At 53.8% G+C, this 20576-nt stretch overlaps 2 protein-coding genes across 3 annotated transcripts; one reads left to right on the top strand and one right to left on the bottom strand.

Annotated features, from left to right (window-relative positions):
• Positions 1–92: 92 nt before the first annotated feature.
• Positions 93–6426, bottom strand: LOC117649966 (cyclin G). 2 transcript variants are annotated; one of them, XM_034393188.1, is made up of 7 exons: positions 6148–6426; positions 3325–3582; positions 3100–3237; positions 2756–3017; positions 2423–2670; positions 2127–2338; positions 93–2048 (listed from the first exon to the last, which is right to left on the bottom strand). In XM_034393188.1, the coding sequence occupies exons 1-7, from the start codon at positions 6217–6219 to the stop codon at positions 1916–1918; spliced, it is 1323 nt and encodes a 440-aa protein (XP_034249079.1). In that variant the 5' UTR covers positions 6220–6426; the 3' UTR covers positions 93–1915. The 2 variants fall into 2 exon arrangements, with proteins under 2 accessions (XP_034249079.1, XP_034249080.1); XM_034393189.1 differs by lacking the exon at positions 6148–6426 and adding an exon at positions 3898–3930.
• LOC117649974 (transmembrane protein 183) lies at positions 5329–20067 on the top strand. Its single transcript, XM_034393199.1, has 7 exons — positions 5329–5561; positions 17356–17442; positions 17536–17631; positions 17713–17899; positions 17993–18200; positions 18277–18429; positions 18503–20067. Exons 1-7 carry the CDS (start codon positions 5525–5527, stop codon positions 18791–18793), a joined length of 1059 nt encoding a protein of 352 aa, XP_034249090.1. The 5' UTR covers positions 5329–5524; the 3' UTR covers positions 18794–20067.
• The last annotated feature ends 509 nt before the right edge of the window (positions 20068–20576 follow it).

Below are 20576 nucleotides of genomic sequence, written 5' to 3'. Positions count from 1 at the left end.
CGCAGCCGTATCGTCTTGGGCGCCTCTCATTTACCTCAAGAGGATCAAGTTGTGTGGTTCAGATGAAGGGGACACGAAATAAAAATGAACTGTTTAAGGTGAAAAGGGACATGGCTTGCGCCGTGCCGAATATTTATTTTGTTTTTGTTTTTTTCCTTTCCTCCACATCAGTCGGTAGTCAAAGACACAAGGGTTACAATAATGATATCCATGGTCTCTTAGGTAAATGGATTTTGGGTGAAAAGGAATATTGGCACTTAAAGATTTGTCAGTTGAGACGAGATAAGATGAGATGAGATTTAGAAAAGAATGATTTTGATGTCAATAAATAAAACTAAATACATAATACAGGAGATAGAACACTCACACCCATCTTATCTAGAGCTGTCAAGCTCAAACACCATAATAGCAATACTTCCGCACAGAAAGAAGAAACTCTGAACTCTTCTTCTTAAAACAGAAGATTTAACTCTATTGAAAAATAAAGAAATATAAAGAATCATCAAAGTAAATAAACAAATTAAAAATTTTTAACAGTAACAAATATAGGGATAATTCTTAGAGCTAAGTCCTTCTTTCTGTGGCAAGAGTATCACTTCCAACGTTCAATATAATAATGACCTTACAATGAAATAGAAAAGAAAGTACTTTGCACAATCTCACACACACTCAAATACACACCATGTCACAGACACGCATAACACACAATAAGAAACGAAGATTTGAGATCTTACCTTTGGAAGGAATTTTTTTTTTGTTTAAACACGCGTTATATAACTTTTTTTGTACTTTATCACTAATAAAGGCAGATGCAACCTTTCCAAACAGCTCGAAGTGGTCCTCCAAGTCGACAATTTACAATAGTAAGTCAAGTTACACCCTGCACTTTAAGTCGTACAATGGCTTCAGGAACAGTCAAAGACTCATTGTGCCTTTCTCAACCAGTGATGGGGCATGGGACAAGTACACAGTAGCTATATGACCGAGAAGCCTTCAATTTGACCCATCTGGTCAGAACTGGGCAATGATAAATGAGGCTAACTTAACACAAGATGACTAGCAATACACTGGCTGCATAAATATATAAGAAAGTGTTTAACACAACAAATCCGTGCAAGTGTGGCCTCTGAACTGCCTCCATACCAGAGGTCAGGCGCATTACAAAACTTCCAGAACGGACAACTTTCTGAAAACAACAGTGCATACAATTATACTCGTAAATTACCTCTCTTCCTCAATAGCAGGGTCAGGAAAGAGCAGTGTTAGAACTGATCACAAAATGCATTGCTTAGGCCTATCTTACAACTAGTTATTTTTTTAATACTTATAGATTTTTAACATTTATAATTTTTATTTGATTTTTATGCTGTGGTAACATGATTTGAAGCAGCTTGAACTGTGGAAAGATGAAGCAACATGAAAGAACCCACGTTACCTTACAACAAGTAACAATTCTCTTCCACAACCCACAGATAATTAAAAGTGATTTCAGTTCATTGTTCTCTATAATTGACCGTCAGTGCAACATAAATAAGCTTAATAACTAGGATTCTAACTAAGCGCAGCTCTGTCAGAAAAATTTATAAAAAGGCATTTAAAGAGAATGTTACCACAACAGCTTTTCCAATGGTTAACACATAAATGCTTATCATTGTAAGAGTGTCCTGATAAAATGCAGATTAATCAAGCCAATCAGCAGCAGTAAAGTTATGGACAATTGTGTACCTTTAACTTTAAGGCAAAACCATCAATACAAATAAAACATTTTTTGTGCTGTCATTGGTATAAATAAGGCGGTCATGAGTTAAAATAAAATTGATATGAATATTACAGAGAATTAGGCGATCGAAAGTGAGAAGCTGGTGGGTAGTGCACATGGGTATGACAGGCCCATTCAATCAAGTATGAATGAACGTCATTCCTCATGATACATGGGTGGCTGAATTTTATACCAGTGCATCTGTTCAGCTTTGTCACCACTAACTTTCCTGTTACAGGGCTCTTCCTTCTCAGATTCTGAACTCTCTTCAGAGCTTACACTTCCCGATCTGAAATTAAAGTAAACAAATTAAAACACATTCCAATGGGAACAGTCAAATAAAAGAAATATTAGAGAATAGATTTACCTTGGCCGTGATTCAGAAACAGTGAATTGCTTGTGCTCCTCAATAGTCGGTAGTTGAGCTGCAAGACGGTCAATGGGGCGAAGAAGGCGTCGGGTGCGATGAGACAACTTCCACACAAGGCGCTGGCGATGAGGCATCTGAGCTTGCGCATTGTACTTGGACATCACTTCATTAACAGCCTCAAGACAGATGGAAAATGAAGCAGCAGAAATCTGTGAAAATGAACTTTCGGTTAGGAAAACTGCAGAGGAAAGATAGGTATGAAATGAAGTCTGGAGTCTTGAGCAAAGGCCTACCTGTGACACTTTCTGAAGGCAGACAGCAAAAGATACAAGCTGCACAAGCTGAGCACATAATGCAGGATCAGCCTGATCGCCCAAAGCTTCCACTCCTGCTTGGAGTTGTGTGCACAGAAGTACAAGTGCAATGACACTGGGCCTAAATACTGAACACTTGGAATCGCAGACAACAATTTCTAGTCGCTGCCAAATATCTGGACCCTGAGCACCAGCTGCAAGTGTCTTTTGGAAAAGGACACCCATGTCTGCAAAGATAAGATATAATAAATAAATGACAAACCAATGAGAATGAGGCATAATAATGCAAGTCAGAAGTGATTTTTGACTTACCAGATGAAAGGAAGAGAGAATGGTACAGTCGCAGGAAACTTAAAGGTGTTGCTGGTAATCCACTAGCAGATACACGGTTGACATCAAGCTTTAGTGCTATGATGCTTTCCATCCGCTGCAAGTCCCCAGATGTGCACTTAGATTGTGAAATCAATGCCAAGTCTCGTAAATCAGTCTCGGGACAGCCTCCATGAAGAGCCACTTGCTGAACAGCCAGTGAGAAGCTGCTCACTGACACACAAGCCATGTGTTTGGCTTGAATCTAAAATCAAAATCGACCCATTAGAAACATTGGACAAGCAAATAGAATACCATTAACACTAATACTAAACTAGATAACATACCTTCATCTTTGAGAGGAACCTGTCCATGTAGTTGATAGCTGTGAAGAGCACATCGGAAGGCAAGTCGTACCAAACCTTGAGGCAGCGCAGAACATGAGCAGAGCCATCACGAATTCCGTCGGTGATGCAATTCTTATCCTAAAAGTCAAGAAAGGAACCAGACTTAGAAAAAGCACAAATTGTACTCAAATGGCTCGAGTTATAATAGGAAACTGAGATACTTACATTTCCTGAACTGGGGAGTTGCAGGTTTGCCACAAATTGGTCTTCCATAGCGATGGCTTCTTCAAGTTGTTTCAGAGCAGGCAGCATAGCTTCAGACAAATTTTGCTCCATTGTTGCGATGTCAAAAGTGTCAACAAATTGAGTAAAATCTTGAGTCTGGGCTGGGATGCTGTTGGGCTGGACAAAGTCCATTCTTGAGATGTCACCCTCAGAGACTCCCGTCACACCGCAAGAATGGGCCATGTTTAGGCCTTTAACCTGCAAGGAAACGAAAACATCAGAATGAAAAACCAATCAACACTTCTACCTATGAACTAAACACATGAACAGAAGAATGAAGTTTTAATAAACTTCCAAATTTAGGGAAATTTGAGAACTAAGCTAGGGGCCCATTGAAAATGTTCTGATGCAATTGAATAATGAGAACAAGATGCAAGTTACATTGGTTCATTGGCTCCTAAACATCAGACTCTAGAAAGATCATAACAAAATGGTCAGAAGCTTTTAAAGGTCCCAAACATTTAAAAAAAAATCACACAAAGAAAGCATAGCCTCCTCAATCCAATCACACACCGAATTCCCAGGAATCATTTAGGCTCCATTTCAAACTGACGCCAGTCTAGTGTCCAACTTCCACTGGTGATTTGAACTCAGTTTGAACTGAGCGTCAGCGTCAGCTGATACGGAACACAAAATTCTAACGGACATCGGGGGTTGACTGGGCGCCAAAAAAATAGTCCGCACCGCCGGCCGCAGTATCAGTTTTATCTGCCGCTCGCACCGAAAAGCAAAACATTCGAGTCCCTCCAAATAATTTAAACAATCACGCGAACCCTAGAGTCGACATTTACACCATTTATAATGACGGAAATGACAGAACGGGGGTGATGTCATTCACACATAAAGGACACTTGAGGATGCTATGACCAACAATCGATCTGAGGGCACAGCACACAAAGAGAATGACATCAGAAATTCAACGAAAAATCGACGAAGTTGTACGTGCATCTTCGAGCACCACGAAAAATAACCATTCACTGATGATTCACACAGAATAGAGTCGAATGTTTGACTTGGTGGGGGTTCGGTGTGAAATGGTTTAGGCCATAGCTCAGAGGCCGAGACAACATTTCTTAGAGAATTACTGAATCTCCCAGATGTAAAGCGGTTGACGCGAGATGCGAATAATGCAGGAGTCGAGATCCTACTTTTAAGATTTGGTTAACCATGGAGAAAGTTACTGGCTGGCCTTGTTCGACAATGAGCGAGCGGGGCAACGGGATCTGACGCAATAGCCATGACTAGTCCAAACTTCAAACCCAAATGAGGAGATGGCCCGAGGAACCACAATAAAACAGGAACGGCGAACAAAACTACGACATCATCCTAACGTTGCGCAAATTCATTAATTTCAGAAAGCGGGACCACAAGCAACGGAGAAGCCCAAACGATCTAGGACGGGGAAGAAGGGGGCCCCATTTCAACGTCCCAAACAAACGGAGCTTTTCGGAGTTTAAACCTCGAGGAAAACGGGCAGAACAGAGGTTTTTTTCGAACGTCAGAAAGAGGCAACTCACTCTTGTTATCGAATTGATAGGAAGAGGTAAACCATGACTAGCACAGTGATGGGCGGTCCATGGTGCTTCGTGAGTGATGTTTGGTTGACTACTGAAAGGAGGATCCGATCTCCCAGCCCCCAGCCCAGCAGAGGCACAGGCACATAAACAATGGTCTGGCACACTGGCACGGCGGAAGGCTACACTCCACGATGGAACAGGGGACTTCTTTCGGCCGCGGTCGGAAAGACCAACCCACCAGCGAACAGTGTCTTACCTCATTCGAATTGAACAAACCAATTTCACGCTAAATTTTTAATTCCTTAATTTTAAGTCTCAATTTAATCAAATAGAAGATAAAATACTAACTTTAAAAAGTTTGAAACCGCAGACGTTCTGAGTAAACTGTCTAACTGTTTTCACTCGCTTAGGTTGGCTAAGCTGCTCGTGAACGTAAACTCGTTTCAGACGACGAATGAAATTGACGGGTTATGTTTGCAAAGTGTTCAGGGACCTAATTTGTCAAACAGACAATGATCTCAAATAGTTAGAATTTATACAGTTAGAGCTTTAAAAAAGGCATGACATAGCATAGAAAACATCACACCGATTTCAAGCGGGTGTCTGGGAAGAACAAAGGAAGAATGTCTCATCGAAAAGGGTCGAAGCCGATGCTTGGAGGTTAGTACGATCCACGACATCGCTCCTTTTAACTTCGCAGTTTTCATCCATATAGATAACTTGTGTTACTTAACTAACGGACTCACTTACATTATTCTCTGTCAGTTAATAACAAGATAAGTGTATTAATAATCTTAGACACTCAGGAAAGCCCAGTCTACGAGAAGTGCACAATGTCTAGGTTTCCTAAATAATTTGCAGACATGAACTTTAAAATGTTCAGGTTCTTCAGTCCTTCACTTTCCAATACAGTAATTTTTTCTTATCGCATTGGTACATTAAACATGGTTGAGATTGTTAGGAAAAGTCATTGGGGCACTTTGACTCAGAATCATTTAATTTGTTTCAAAGTGCACTAATCCTTTTTGATCTCACATCAACCATTAAGCTTCTAATGTTTTAACAAGACTCTGAACCAATCTAACCCTCACTCCACATGACATGGACCCCGTCAAATTTTAATCCAATGGCTACTGACAACGTGAAACTACTTGCTGTGAACCTTCTCAAGCTTTTATTCACAGGCTGCTTGAATCAAACTCACAATTTCAATTTTAACAACTACTTCAAGACTGGTGGCACTTACCTCAACTTCCACAACTTTTTTGCCGCCCCTATGCCGTCTCCTGGCTTGCCTTGAAACTCTGGGTTTGACCATGGTGGTTCTGTGTGGTTTAGCACTGTATCCAAATCCTGTGGGCACTTGCTGATTCCTCACTGACACTGATACAAACTCGCGAGCAAAGAAATGGTCAAACAGGACCGTCCTTTGCGGTGACAGCGCTTCGAATCCCGGACCCTCAGGTTGCCGGTGGCGATGTAAGGTCGGGTGCGGGGCCACGGACGTGTTGAATCTTGTCGCTGAAGCCGGCAGCCGGCACCGCGTCACGGCAGCGTGCTCGGGCCTGCCGGCGTGCCGGCGTGCCCGCTCCCCACCATGCAGGAATAGACTTGCGACGTGCGGCCGGCCGGAGGCTCTCTCTCGCACCCAGACGGGTCGGCCCGCGAGTGCGAGAGAGAGAGCGCTACGCCACCGGCGAGGAGCGAAACCGGCGAAGCCGCGGCATCTTCGGCGGCCGGCGGCCACCGGCTCGGCGCGTGGAAGCAGCGGGCGGGTTCGAGAAGCGAGGCGAAGCGGCGCGAAGCGTGGTGGAATGCTCAAGAAAGTGCGAGCGAGAGGGCGAGCGGGGGGGGGGGGGGGGGGACGGTGGTGACCGCGGTGCAGCTGCCGCACTGCAGCTGGGGCCGAGGCCGTTCCGTGACCCTCCCCGCCCCTTTCCCCTTTCGCTCGGCGAGCGCGACGGCGCGACGCGAGGCGCTAATTTGCCAGAAGGGGGCGGTCCCGGCGAGCCGCAGGGAGGGGTCGTTGTCTAGAGAGCCAAGTCTGCCAGTCACGAGCACCGACCGTGCGTTTATTGCACATAATATGACATAATAACTTGCGAACCAAGTCCCGCCAAATCTCGGAAGTCACATCCTCGCGTGAAGAGAGGAGGAGTAGCTCTGGCGACCCCGCCGGGCCCTTTCTCGCCCCGTCAGAAATTTGACAGTGGACCTCATGACCCTCCCTCAGGCGTGTTAACAGCCCTGGTTACACAAGGCCGATGGCCAGGTGAACCGATCGGCCGCGTGTAGGCCGTGCCAGGGCTGGACGGCTGGACTCGTAGACCAGAGGGACCAGAGGCGTGGGATGGCTGGGCCGTGTCGCATGACGCAAGCCAAGGACCCGGGCCCAAGGGCGGCCTGCGCCAGCCCGGGCAGGTGAGTGAACCCAACTCGCGGGGCCGCGCGCCACTGACAATGAGGCTGCAGCGCTGCAATCTCGGCCGGAAGCTGCCTCGGCTCGCTCTGTCTCTCTCGCACTCTTAGGGCGTCCCGTAAGAGTGGGAGAGAGAAAGCGTCAAAAGCAGTGCTGCACCGGAAATGCAGCCGCGGGCTTTGGCCGCTTGAGCCGCTTTGGCGACGCGGCGACCCGCGGCAGCGAGGCAGTGCACGCCCTCGGGTCGTGGCTCGCGGACATCGCGCATCGCGGTGGACCAGTCTCCGCGACCTTTGGCCGGCACGCCAGCTTGCGTTTCCTTGCTGCTTCCTTTCTCGCCGCGGAAGGCAGGAAATAACGCCAACGCATAAACAGATGATACGAGGTGTTTTCGCGCGCAAGGGTCGCAGTTGTCGCGAGGCCTAGTTCTGACAGGATGGTGCGGTGGGCATTCCCTCTAGGGTTCGAATCGCTTCTACGCGGCTAGACTTTTGCTCTCTATGGTGTACAAACGGGTACTAGTTCGGTAGTCGCCGGGCTGTCTGTAAACTTTGAACATATTCCCCGCGCTCTCGTCTATTTTTTGTCTTTCTTTTTGTGGGGGGAAGCCGCGCTGTGTTATCGCCCCCTCGTGATCTCGCGAGTACCACTACTGTATTTATTTGCCGTGACAAAACACTCTGCCTCCTTTATTTTCCCCTTGCGTGCATTTTATCTTGTTGTTTGGAAACATTTGCTTCTTCTTATCGCCCATCCTGGCCCAGGTGTGTACGCAGCAGCGAAGCCACGCACGGGGAAATCGGAAATGATGCTTGCTGTTTGTTGTGGAGGTTTGACGCGCGAGTAAAGACTTGAGACGTCCTGAAGTGCGTGGCGGTGTGGCGGTCTCGCGCGGGGAAAGTGCGCGGTGGCCGCTGCGGCAGCTGTGGCAGCTGGGCGGTTGGGTCCTCTTTTAGGATGGAGAAAGAGCAGCAGACGACATGACCGACTCGGCGCGTCGGGAGCGGCAGCGCGGCAAGGACATTCCAGGGAAGTCGGGGGGGGGGGGGGGGGGTCGAGAAATGCCTGAAATGTCGGGTCGCGGCTTCTTTCTTCCCTCTCTGTCGCTCTCATTGATTGGCCGCGTGGCTGGCCTTAGCCTTACCTGCCGCGCCCCCTCGCCGCCCTGCCACCGGAAGGGGCGGGTCGGTCTTTATCTCCCGGTAGCTCGTTGTGTCTGCTCGATAACAGCCTGGCTTTCCCGTGTCTCTGTCTCTCTCTCACTGTCTCACCGCGGTTGTCTCCCTCCGATACCTGTCGACTCTCGGCGCCATCTACCCGGCCGGCCGGCTGAGGCAGGCCAAGGTCAGTCGCTGCAACCGATAGTGCACCCACCGGCCGCCGGCCGGGTCGCCGCCGGTCCGGAGAGAAAGGGAAGGTGTTCTTTTTGGAAGGCTCGTGGACACAACTCCGCGTGGAGCCCGAGGTCTTGTCATGAGTCAATTTCCCTCCTCGAGTTGCCGTCCCTCTCGGATTGGCCGCGCGGTGCCGCGTCGCGCTGAGAGTCTGAAAGGCGGCGCGCGTTTCGAAATTCCCCGTTTCTTGGCAGCGCGGCGTGTTTTTGAAATGCACCCGTTTCAGCCGCTGTGGCGAGGCGGCGCCGCGGCGCCCCTCGGCATTTTATTTCGTTATTTTTCTTTTCTGCTGTGGCGATCGCCGAGTGGGACGCGGCGGCCCTTTTGGGTCACGGCTGCTCTATATACGCTGCGCCGCTGCGGGGTTGTGGTTCAACTCGGGCCGAAGGCTGCCGCCTCGCCTGGCCGCCGCGGACGGGCGGACGCACGCCCGGCCGGGGCAACGAACGGGCTCTCGTTGGTCATGGCGGCGTCTGCCGGCTGTCTCGGCCAAGCCCAGGCGCCGCGAAGCACGTCCAATGGACATCGTCGATACTCGACCTTTGCTCGTCGCGCAGGACTAATCTAGGAGTAGTGCTGCGTCGTGCGCTGCAGGGCTAGGGCCTTGCCCCGCTGTCGGGGCGGTTTCGGCCGAGGCATGGCCGTGGCTTCGGCCCTTGGACAGGGCCGGCAGGGCCCGGTCGTTTGCTATTTCAAGCCCCCTTGCGGGGAGGGGGTCGCCAATAAAGCAATTGACGAGCAGTAGAGGCCGGCCGGCCGCCTATTTGCAGCCACGGCGTTGCCACGGCACTGCCACGGCCGCGTCGTCGGTCAAGAATATAATCTGTCACGAGTGTGAGGATTCGTGAGTCTTCTCATTTACTCGGCCCGTTTTTTGCACGGTCCGTTGGTACCAGCTGTTTTCTGGCGTGCTCCCCGAACAGCGCGACCGAGCGACAGCGCGCCTGTAAACACGCACGGCGGCACGGCGCTGAGCTTGACCTCATCCCGATCCAACCCGAAGCCTTGCCGAAGCCTTGCCGAAGCCTTGCCGAAGCCTTGGCGTCCTGGCTCTGCGGGCGAGGGGGTGTGTCGGCGAGCGGCCAGCGGCCGGCCGCAAGGTAAAGGTGGCGTCCTCCTCGGTGGCGTCAGCGGGGTGAGTGTGTCACTCTGTGATGAGTTCACCGGGATGAATGCGGACCAGATAAGCGGCCGCGGCTACGCAATAAACCTGGCTCTCTCACACTGTGGGGCGGCCCCTAGGGGTGCGAGAGAGCGCCTCGGGGTTCCTCAACTGACGGCCTCCGTGCAGGCCGGTGTCATCGTCGCGTTGCCAGCAGGGCGATAGGGCGTGCCCATGCGCGGCGTGGGTGTTTCTCCGGGTATTTCCCTATTTCGGTCGCGGGCGTGACTCTTCGTCGGGACCGTGCCGCGCTGGTGGCGCTGACTCACCGCGCTCGCGGCACCTGCCCGAGGTACTACACCCCTATCTGGCGGCCCGGAGGCGCGCTGTGCCTGGCTGTGCCTTCTGGGAAGGTTTCTAATTGGTTCAAAGTAAAAGCGCGTGGCGAGGAGAGCGCCCATGGGAACGCATTTCGTAACGGCAACGCAACGTCCTCGCTTGCTTGCTCTCGCCGCGGCTGAACGGGCTGAGCCGGGCTGAGCTGCCTCCACGGGCCGGACCGACCAGCCGGACCGACCAGCCGGACCACGGCGTGCGTGCGGGGGCGGCCACCAGGCGACCGACTTCCTCGTCGTCCCCGTCGAGTGCGTCGTGCAGGTGTAGTGGGTGGTGCTGACTCCGCGCCGCGTCAGATGCCGCCGAGGCTAGCGTGTTGTTGGTTAGGGACGTTTGGAAACTGCGCGACCGACTCTCGACTCTATGTCGCTCCGGGAAGTGGCTCGAGGCAGTCGGGCGTGGTGTGGGCGGCCGACACCGGAGACCGTGCTGGCGATGCTGCGACGGCCGGGGCCGGTTTCAAAGTTTCAAATCGAGCGAGGCTACGGCGGCGCGCGGTGATGATGAAACTAGGAGAGTCGTCCGCAGCTCTCGGCCCGGCGTGCTCAGCTTGTTCTGCTGCTGCGCGGGAACGCATTGACACCCCGCACCGCCCACAGATACCCGCGGCACGCAGGGCACGCAGCGGACGGACAGACGGACAGTTGATGCGCAGGGCGGGCGGGCGGACGCAAGGGCCTGGTAGGACGGTAGGATGGCCCTTCTTATCGGAGGGCCTGATGGACTCTGAGCCCGGCCCTTGGCTCGGCCCTTGGCCCGCCCGGCGCCGAGTCCTGGCGGTCGGTGGACTTCCCCTGGCGGGCTATCGGCCCCCTTGCCCGCGTAAATGTGCCCGTCATTGAACGGTGCTGAAAAACAGTTCTCCGGCCGCAGATGAAGGAGGAGGCCGAGGCACTCGTCGGCGGGTAAATGACAAAGAGCGCGCTAGCTCTCTGAGGACGGCAGGGACGGGAGGCCGGGCTTGTTGTTGCGTAAGTGAGACGGAAGCAGATGGGCGCGACAGACCAGCAGGCCAGAAGGCCTAGCAGGCCTAGCAAACAACAGGGCCGGGTTATCCTGAGCGACGCGACGCGTAGCGCGGGCCGTCCTGCACTAGTCGAAGGCGTCCAATGAACTAGTATGTTCAGTTTTCTGGAAATTTCAAGGATGGTTGTTTCTATTGTTTTCTACTTTTTACTCTCATTAGCGCGGCTAATTTCTAGTTCCAATAATTTTTATTTATTTTCATTTTTGTTTTGTGAAAATGGTGCATTTTATCTATCTTTGGCGGGGACGGCACTACACTCTTCATCAATTTTTTTCCGATTTGTTTTGCGTGCTCGTTGGGCTCGGTGTGACGCGCGGCCGCGCGGGCCCTGCCTGAGGACCCCCAGACATGAGGACGCCTGGTCTACGCCTGGCCGGCCCCCGTCGCGGTGCGCGGTGCACGTGATCGGCTGTCGCTCGCTGTCGCTCCGCGTCGTGCCCGCCGTGCCCGCCGAACGGCCGGACTGCGCAGAGCCTGCCTGCCTGCGGCCGCCACGCCCCTACGCGGTGCCCCGCGATGCCCCGCGATGAGCCCGCGGCCACCGCAGTGTGTGTGTGTGTGCGTGCGTGTGACGCGCGCGGCACTGACCGACCTTTGGGTGAGGCCTGCCTATCCCATGGCTGCCCTGCGCCGCGCCATGAGAGAAGGGCGCGCGCTCACTCGAAAAAAAGCACAAACAGCCGAAACTTCCCCCTCCCCCTCGTCCTGGTCATTGCCCCCTCCCCTCCATCAAAGTTATTTGTTGCGCAGAGTTTTAAAATTCTTCATCTGGGTTGTCGATAATATTTTTTTTTCGCGTCGCGTAGGGAGCGTTTCGAATAATTTCCACGGGGCCGTTACCGTTCGCGCGTTCGCTCGAACCCAGGGATGGAAAGAAAGAGAGAATCTGGCGGCGTTAGTCACGTTCGAGGCGTGCGCGCTGCGCGCGTTCGCGCTCTGTCCAGGGAAAGTGGGGGCAGTAGTGCATGGCTTGGGGGCTGGGGCATCGGCCGGCACAGATTCGAAAACGGCGCCGCCGCGCAGAAGAATACAACACCGAACATCGGGCGTCTCCGGACTTGGGTCGAATGGGCCGGAGCTAGCCTGCCGCGCGATACTTGAGTACGTGACCCAAATAAGGTTCGCGACAGCAATCCTGCCGCGTCTCCCCGCGCCGCCGCGCCGCTTGACGCTCGAAACAACAAACACAGCACGGTGCCGCGATAAACCGAAAAATTGCCGCTGTAAACATGACACCACCAGCGGAACCAGCCGGGCCGTCGCCAAGGTGACGCGTCTTCTGTTTTCGCGCGCGAATGTGCGCGCCGTGTTTATGCCCCCTTTTCTCGAATAAATTTGAACCGTGTGGGTCGATTTGTTTTCAATCGAGTGTGTTAGAACGGCGAGCCGGGCTGGGCGGCATTGGGGTCACGCTGGCGACGGCGCGTTGAGACATTGGCGACGCAGACGCATCACCGCGCCCGCCTCGCCCCGCCGCCCCGCCCCGCGGGTGGCGGGTGCCATCCTTGGGCCACTGTCTGTCTCCCCGAACGGGACCTAGCCCAACCGCCCGGCACTCGGTGGCCGTCGTGGCCGCGGCCGAAACTCCTCTAGGAATGCGGCGTCGCGGCTCCGCGCCGGCACCGCACCGCGTCCTGGGGGAAGGCCTTGTGGGCGTCGTCGCGGGCCTCCACTGCTTTCTTCGGCCGGAGCGCCTCTCCTCCCCCCCCTCCCCCTCCTCGACCGCTACTCGCCCACTCGAGTCAGCCTTCGGCGCTTCAAAATTTATTTCATTTTCGCAAGGCTTTGGGAGTTTGCGGTTTGTGCGCCGCGGCCTTGGCGTCGCCTTGGCGGCAGCACGGCGGTGTGGCCCTCGCACCCCGAGCTAGCAGCCAGCGTCACGACCGCGACGCCCTGCGCCTGCCTGTCTCTCTCGCACTCATGGTGCGTGCCGCAGCGTGTCGCAGGTTGCGAGAGAGACAGAACGGGTTGGCCCGAAAATGCGGGGATGGCTCCGCGAACGTGACGACGCCCAGGTGCTTCCGGTTGTGTCCCGGAGCCATCCTGGAGTCGAAACGCTGGGAGCGGCTGGGAGCGGCGCGACGATGACGCAGTGGGCCAGAATGGCACTCTCCGTCCTCCGTGCACGGCAGGCAGTCCGACGCGCGGGCCTGAAAAAAAGAGCGTAGTGTACGCAATAAATTGACTTTTGTTTCTCTGGCCCGAATCGGCTGTATCCTCCACGTCCGCCAGGGCGGCGGCGCCAGGCCGCCGGTAAAAGGCTCTTTAGCCGCCGGCCGCGAGGTCCGGAACCGCGAAGACGGCGAAGACTCGCCGCCAAGACGCAAAACAAGATGGGAAACTCGTTTTTCGGCCTTTCGGACGTGCGTCGCGCGGCGTGGCGTCGCGGTGTCACTCCTCCTCCTTCCAGTCCAGCGGCCAGCGCGCCAGCGCCTCGCCTTCCCGCCGTGCTTCCCGGCCTGGCCACGGCGGCCACGCCGCGGCGCGGCCTTGGCTACACGTGCCTCCCCCCCTCCGGAACCCCGCTCCAAATCTCGCTATCAGCCAAGCTCTCGTCCTCTCTTCCTCTGCGCGTGGTACTATATTGGTGCGGCGTCCTTTGTGGGTCACCTACTTGCGGCCCTTGTGTGCGAAGTGCGGCGTAGTGCGCCACAGAGAGGCGCGAAAAGGGACCGAGACGAAAGCAGAGAGGTGCCGCTTGTCTCCAAACCGCGGCGTAGGTTGAGGCGGCCTTCTGCCGGCGTTCGAGTCGGCGGGGCGGGGCGGGGCGAGCGCCCGTGCGGCAGGCGACCCGCGCGCACCGCTGCGCTGCCCGCCCCGCACTGCCTACCTCCACGGCGCTCCGACGCCGCCGCTGCAAGCTCTGCCGGAGCACTCGCGGGTTGCCGCCAACCGGCGTCGACTCTCGATTGTTGTGTTAGCCGAAATGACGAACAAGTGGGAGGGGCGCAGGGAAAGTGGGCTTGCTTACAGTGGCGTATTCAGAATTGCTCTCGGCGTGCGCCGCGCCGCACTTCGAGGCGGCGATGCACTGCGATGCACCGAGTCAGCAGAGTGATTCCGCTCTCGCACTGTCTCTCTCGCACTCGTGGGGCGTGCCGCATGGGTGCGAGGGAGACAGAGTGAGTCTGCAGCGCGAGGCGGCGAGACTGGGCGGCACCGGCGCGGCGTGCGGCTGCATGACTCAATGCGCAGTTACCGGCCGGCCGGCACGCGCAGCCACGCGCAGCCACGCGCCGGCAGACTGGCCCCGTCGCGCTCGTGGGGCGTCCCGTGGGGCGTCCCGTGGAGCGTCCCGTGGGGCGTCCCGTGGGGCGTCCCGTGGAGCGTCCCGTGGGGCGTCCCGTGGAGCGTCCCGTGGGGCGTCCCGTGGGGCGTCCCGTGGGGCGTCCCGTGGGGCGTCCCGTGGGGCGTCCCGTGGGGCGTCCCGTGGGGCGTCCCGTGGGGCGTCCCGTGGGGCGTCCCGTGGGGCGTCCCGTGGGGCGTCCCGTGGGGCGTCCCGTGGGGCGTCCCGTGGGGCGTCCCGTGGGGCGTCCCGTGGGGCGTCCCGTGGGGCGTCCCGTGGGGCGTCCCGTGGGGCGTCCCGTGGGGCGTCCCGTGGGGCGTCCCGTGGGGCGTCCCGTGGGGCGTCCCGTGGGGCGTCCCGTGGGGCGTCCCGTGGGGCGTCCCGTGGGGCGTCCCGTGGGGCGTCCCGTGGGGCGTCCCGTGGGGCGTCCCGTGGGCGTCCCGTGGGGCGTCCCGTGGGGCGTCCCGTGGGCGTCCCGTGGGGCGTCCCGTGGGGCGTCCCGTGGGCGTCCCGTGGGGCCGTGCCCGTGGGGCGTCCCGTGGGGCGTCCCGTGGGGCCGGTCCCGTCGGGGCGTCCCGCGTGGGGCGTCCCGTGGGGCGTCCCGTGGGGCGTCCGTGGGGCGTCCCGTGGGGCGTCCCGTGGGGCGTCCCGTGGGGCGCGAGAAAGACAGCGCGACGAAACGCTGTGCGGAGTCGCTTTGCGTGCTTTGCGTGCTTTGAGTGGTGGACGTGATTTGGATGTCTCCCCACGACGGCGTGTCCGGCGGGGCGGCGGGGGCGAGCTGATTCGCGTTCGCCAAACTGCGGCCGGCACAATCGCCCGCCGGCGGTTTCTCTGTCGCCGTGTCGTCTTGCCGCGAATTCGGCACTTTCCTTGGATGGCTGCAGGCCGATCCCAACGCTCTGTCTCCCTCGCACTCCCTGGTCGACCCGCAAGGGCCGCAAGGGCGCGAGAGAGACAGCGGCCGACGCGGTGCTCCGACTCTCTGTGTCGCGCTTCCAGAGATACGCGGTTCTTGGCCGTCGCGGAGCGACATCAGAAAGGGAGAGTTGCGTTTTCGAGAAAATGAATGTGACGCGCTATGCGCAAGCGTGATGTCACCCTGAGTTCCACTCGCGGCGTATAGCCTCTCGAAACTAGGGCCGAAGCCGAAATGCGCAGTGACACGGAGTGACGCGGGGGTATGCACTCGCGTAATAGTCGGTTCACTCTATCTGTAATAGCACGCGTAATAATACGCGTAATAGTCGCGTAATAGTCGCGTAATAGCCGAAATTGTCAAAATTTTATCAATTTTGGTGTGTTTTAGGCCGTTTTTAGCTAAATTTCGATTAATTTGTAGCGTAATAGAGCGTAATAGCGTAATAGTCGGTACACAGGTTCAGAGAGCGCATACCCCCTCGCCCCAATGTCATTTCAGCGGAACGCAGCCGGCGTTCCCGCGCCGAGTCCGACGCCCATGGCCTCCCCCCCCCCCCCCTTTCCGCGTCCGGTAGCTACCGGTTCTTCGTTTGGCGCCGCCTTCGCCTTTGTCTTGTGTTTTTTCCGGTGCCAATTATTGGGATTGGGACACTCGACGAGGCGCGGCACGGCGCGGCACGGCGCGGCGCTCCCGGTGGGGCGGTACAGTGCCGCCTTGTTTGTGTTCCGAGCCTGCCTGCCTAAGCTCTCTAAGCGCACCAGCCCGTCAGGCCCGTCAGGCCGCCAGCTTTGCCCCAATGTCACCCAACCAGCCGATGATAGGACAGGCCAACCGGCGGCCGGTATTTCAAATTGCCGTCTCATCTCACGGCTTGGGGCTTCGACTTTCGACACGCCGCCTCACGGGGACTCAGCCTCGGTGCTCGTCGTTGTCCGCGGTCAGAGACTGCGGGTGTGTGCGTCTGGCGTGGTGCCCTGCGGTACTACACTGCCACACCCCCAGCCCTCCGAGAGTCGTGTTTGTCGCTGTCTCTCTCGCACTCATGCGGCGTCCCGTATGGGTGCGAGAGAGACGGGGGACGAAACGACTCTTCGAGTCGCTAGGCCAGCCTCTCCCCCGTGGACGTGCTTGCTGGCTACCCGAGGGTCCGCGGCCTTGCCGCCGAATGTTGAGTCTGCTTCTCTTTCTCCTTGTTCTTTTCTGTCCAGCGACGGCCTCTCGCTCTCCGTCCGTCCGCAGCGTGCAGTGTCTGCAGATTGCACGGATTGCAGCTTTCGCAGCCACCCAGCTATCTGGCCATGGGGCTCAGGGCCGAGGCATTCGAACAGGACTCCGATTTGGAGTGGCATTTGAAACTGAGCCAACCGCTGCGATTCGATTCACAGTGCGGCCAGAGGGAGCAGGGGCGCAGGGCTATGCAGGGGCAGGGCTAGGGACCCAGAGGCCTCGGCGCGTCTGTCTGTGTGTCTGCCTGTCTGTCCGAGCGGCAGACAGTCACCGCGTACTTAGACACTTGAAACAACAAGGACGGCGACGTCGTGCACGTGCCGCGCACCGTGCCGCACCGTGCCGCCGACGCGTCGTCTGCTATCGGGGCTCGCGGCCCTGCGTCACAACGGACGCAGCCGGCGACCCTTCGGCCGACCCAGCCGCTGCGTATGAATGAATGCGTATCAATGCAGAATGAACGCCCCTTAGCGCTCGCGCAGACAGGCGGTTGGCCGCCAGCCCCTGCAGCCAAGCCAAGCTAGCCAAGCCAGCAGCGCCCGGCGCGCGGCCGCGTAGGCCACTCATCGTGCAGCGGCGCCGCTTGTTTAGCCCACCCTGAGGCGCTCAGCCGGGGCCACTCAGCCGGGGCTTCTCAGAGACTCATACTCAGACTTGCTTGTTGTCATTCCTGTGTTGCAGATGTGAGCATCTACAACTACGCGGACGCGCAGGTGGCGTCGAGGAGAGGCCGGCTGTCCAAGGCCGTGACGACGCCCATCGCGGAAGGTCCTTAGTCCTTGCACCCCTTGCACAGCCTTTGGAAACGCCTGTCGGTCATCGGGCCGGGTTCTGACGTGCCGCATTCTGTGTCTTTTCCAGTGGAGCGGCTGAATAGGAGGGGAGATGGTTTACGATGGGAGCAGCGGCAGCAACGTTTGGACGACACAGACGCGGACGAGGATTTTGAAGCCAGAGGTAGGCCCACAAAGTCGGAGTAGCTTGATCTTTCATTGATTTGTTGTATTAATTCTTGTTCGTTTCTTGTTTTGTGTTTAGTTACATCTAGATCCAGGACTCTCCAGAATGATGACGCTCCGAAACCGTTTCTTGTTCTTCCCATGGACATTTGGTTTGCCATTGGCGATCACATTCCTCCTGAAAGTGTGAAGGCCTTTGCATGCATTTGCAAGGACACACAAAAAGTTACAAACAGTGCTCGGTTTTGGTTTGGATTGTACAGAAGGTCAGTTTCTACTAATTATTTTATTTCCTCACTTTAAAAAATTTATTTGTGGGATTTACAGTTAATTTTACTTTATTATTGCCTTGTATTTAGGTTCTATGACCCAGCTCACCTACAAACTTTACCAAGTAGGTTACAACCAGAAAAAATGAAGGCTGTTCAAGGACTGAAGGCCTCTGTTATTCAATCTCTATTTATTATGTATCCTCCATTCATTGAAAGACTGAAACCAAGGCCTGGTAAAATTTATGACTTACAACCCATTCTAAGACGGAAATGTATCAGTACATGGTATACACAGGTTAGTACCTTAATTTTTTAAATTTATTTTTTAATTGATTGGTGTTATTGATTACATTTATCTATTGTTCCCATAGAAAGGAAAAATATGGACCTATTGGTTCAAACTGAAACAAATAAATGTACGTGTGGGAAGAGGATTGTCTTTACTGAGTCATGGTAACAAGAAGTTGCTTCAGATGGAGCAAGATTTGGCAACTAATGAAGAAAAGGACAGCAAAGTTCTTCAAGTGTGTATTTATGTTGTGAAAAAGCACTTAACGTCTGATGGAAACTTACTTAATCTTTTTCTTTACTTCACAGGTCTCATGCTCTCAGTACCTACCACTGCCTGCTGTACATGGTCTCCTCCTGAAGAAAGCTCTCATCACGGTCTCTCAAGACATGATGGCTCATAAACTTACCCTCACCTTTGACTCTACAGACATTGTTATCGACCCTGCCTCTAATATTCAAATTTTAGATTGGTGGCATCCTCAGTACCCCCACACTGTGTATCAGCTTGTGAAGAAGAATATCACACTCTCTCTTCAGGATAAAGACAACAATAATGTAGAGGCTGGGCTGCTAATTGATCACTGGTACAACGTTTAGGAGTAGAAGGAGTGGTATGCAGTGGTATGTACCTTAATAACTGCCTTAAATGTCAAGTAATTTGAAAAAAAAATGTGATTGTGTTTTAGATGTATGAGACTTGTGGGCAAGTACTCATGAGTTTTAGTTTAAGAAATTCCCTTACATTGGGGTATCTAGTTCAGAAAATTGTGATAAACATACAATTGTAAGCTGATTTGTCGAAGAGTTGCTAATTTGCATACATGCGTTAGAATTTCTTGAGTAAAGAATTCCTGATTGTGTTTTTTTTTTCTCACTGAAGAAGATTAATGTTACTGGTTACCTTAAGTTGAATGATGCATCAATTTTTAATTGTAGTCGTGGCTAATCCCTTATACTGTAATTAATTATGAATAGCCTATTTGAGGATCTAAAACAACTTGGTTACAAAACTTTGCCTGGGATGCAAATCATAGCTTGTAGTGTTTTTATTCCTTTTCTGTTTGCCATAATACAAATACTCTGTATCTGAGCCATATACTAGGAACCTTGCTGTGGCCACATTTTTTGTCTCTCCTTCCTTTTTTACAGGGTTTGATTCTCCTCGGAAATGTTCTGTTTGCAAAGGACCATTGTTAATCAGACATATTGTATTCTATAAATACTGCCAATTCAATATCAAGAGTATGTATGCTCATGTAATTACTAAAACATACATTTAAACATTTTTGTATATATACTGTGTGTCCTAGGGCCTACCCTCATTCCAACAATTTAGTTTACCAGCTGTTATTGTCTAGTTCATAATTCCAATTTTACTACGCATTGTTTCAATTTGTGTGCAGCTGTTACAATGGGAAAGCCCTTTGGAAAACAATCTCTTTGCCATGTATGTATCATTCTGTGTTTGACTTTCTATGAAGCTGGACCTTCATAAAGATTGGATAATGTGTGTACTGTGTGATCCAATAGTTCTCTAAATATTCAATACACCTTTTTGGCAACAACTTTGAATCATGAAATTTTTTAATTTCCCATGATTCAAAGTGAAAATCTCAATGGTAAATCATACTTACCTGTGATCTTAGTCTACTTTTTCTTGTTAAAGGTGTTTCTTTCTGAAAACCCACTTTCCATTGTACTTATTGTAGTGAATTTCTAGGGTTGCTTTTGTGAAAAAGTGGGTTTAGAAAGTCACACATTTTATGATGGCCTGTTATTGTGATGCTTGTGACAGTTTGTTTTTGTACTTAAAGTGTATAAATCGAGGCATATCTACCCTCGCAATTAAAAAAGATATACTACCAATTAAATTTTCATTTTATTTAAATGAAGCAAAATGACAAGTGGCAGTCGTCCGGCATGGGGTGGGACATTAGGCTGAATAAGTGGCGACCACATGCAGCAGCCTGCGCCTCTCTGAGGGACTTCCCTCGACCTTGGCGGCCGCTGTTCGCGGTCGCCGCACGGCCGAGTCCCCAACGAAGCAGCCGCGGCCCCCCACGGCTCAGGCGCTCTGGCGCTCGGTCCGGCCGAAATGACGCAACGATACTGAGTGTGGGGGTGTGCAGTATCCGAATAAAGCTTGCCGTATCTGCCCTCGCCTGCTCCCTGCGCCCAGCTGCCCCCCTCCCCCGCTTCCCCCTTCCTAAAGTTGACCCTCCCCGTGACAGGATTGGGGACCGGGACCTCCTCCGCAGTAATGCTGTGTATCCCACGTATATTCATGTGATTGCTCGCCCAACAGGCGATTTCTTTGCCTTCACTTCGGCTCCCGAGTCCCACATTTACTGGAGAATTTGAGACTCCTGCTCGATGTTAC

This window comes from Thrips palmi, unplaced genomic scaffold (assembly GCF_012932325.1).
Source record: "Thrips palmi isolate BJ-2018 unplaced genomic scaffold, TpBJ-2018v1 HiC_scaffold_4, whole genome shotgun sequence".
Classification (NCBI taxonomy): domain Eukaryota; kingdom Metazoa; phylum Arthropoda; class Insecta; order Thysanoptera; family Thripidae; genus Thrips; species Thrips palmi.
This window is presented reverse-complemented; position numbering and strand designations above follow the sequence as displayed.

Coding starts and splice junctions, on each gene's coding strand:
- LOC117649966 (XM_034393188.1), bottom strand. CDS start 6,219: ATGGTCAAACCCAGAGTTTCAAGGCAAGCCAGGAGACGGCATAGGGGC. Junction 3,018..3,099: donor GGTTCCTCTCAAAGATGAAG/GTATGTTATCTA, acceptor TTTTGATTTTAG/ATTCAAGCCAAACACATGGC. Junction 2,339..2,422: donor GCCTTCAGAAAGTGTCACAG/GTAGGCCTTTGC, acceptor TCATTTTCACAG/ATTTCTGCTGCTTCATTTTC.
- LOC117649974 (XM_034393199.1), top strand. CDS start 5,525: ATGTCTCATCGAAAAGGGTCGAAGCCGATGCTTGGAG. Junction 17,443..17,535: donor GACGACGCCCATCGCGGAAG/GTCCTTAGTCCT, acceptor TGTCTTTTCCAG/TGGAGCGGCTGAATAGGAGG. Junction 17,632..17,712: donor CGAGGATTTTGAAGCCAGAG/GTAGGCCCACAA, acceptor TTTTGTGTTTAG/TTACATCTAGATCCAGGACT.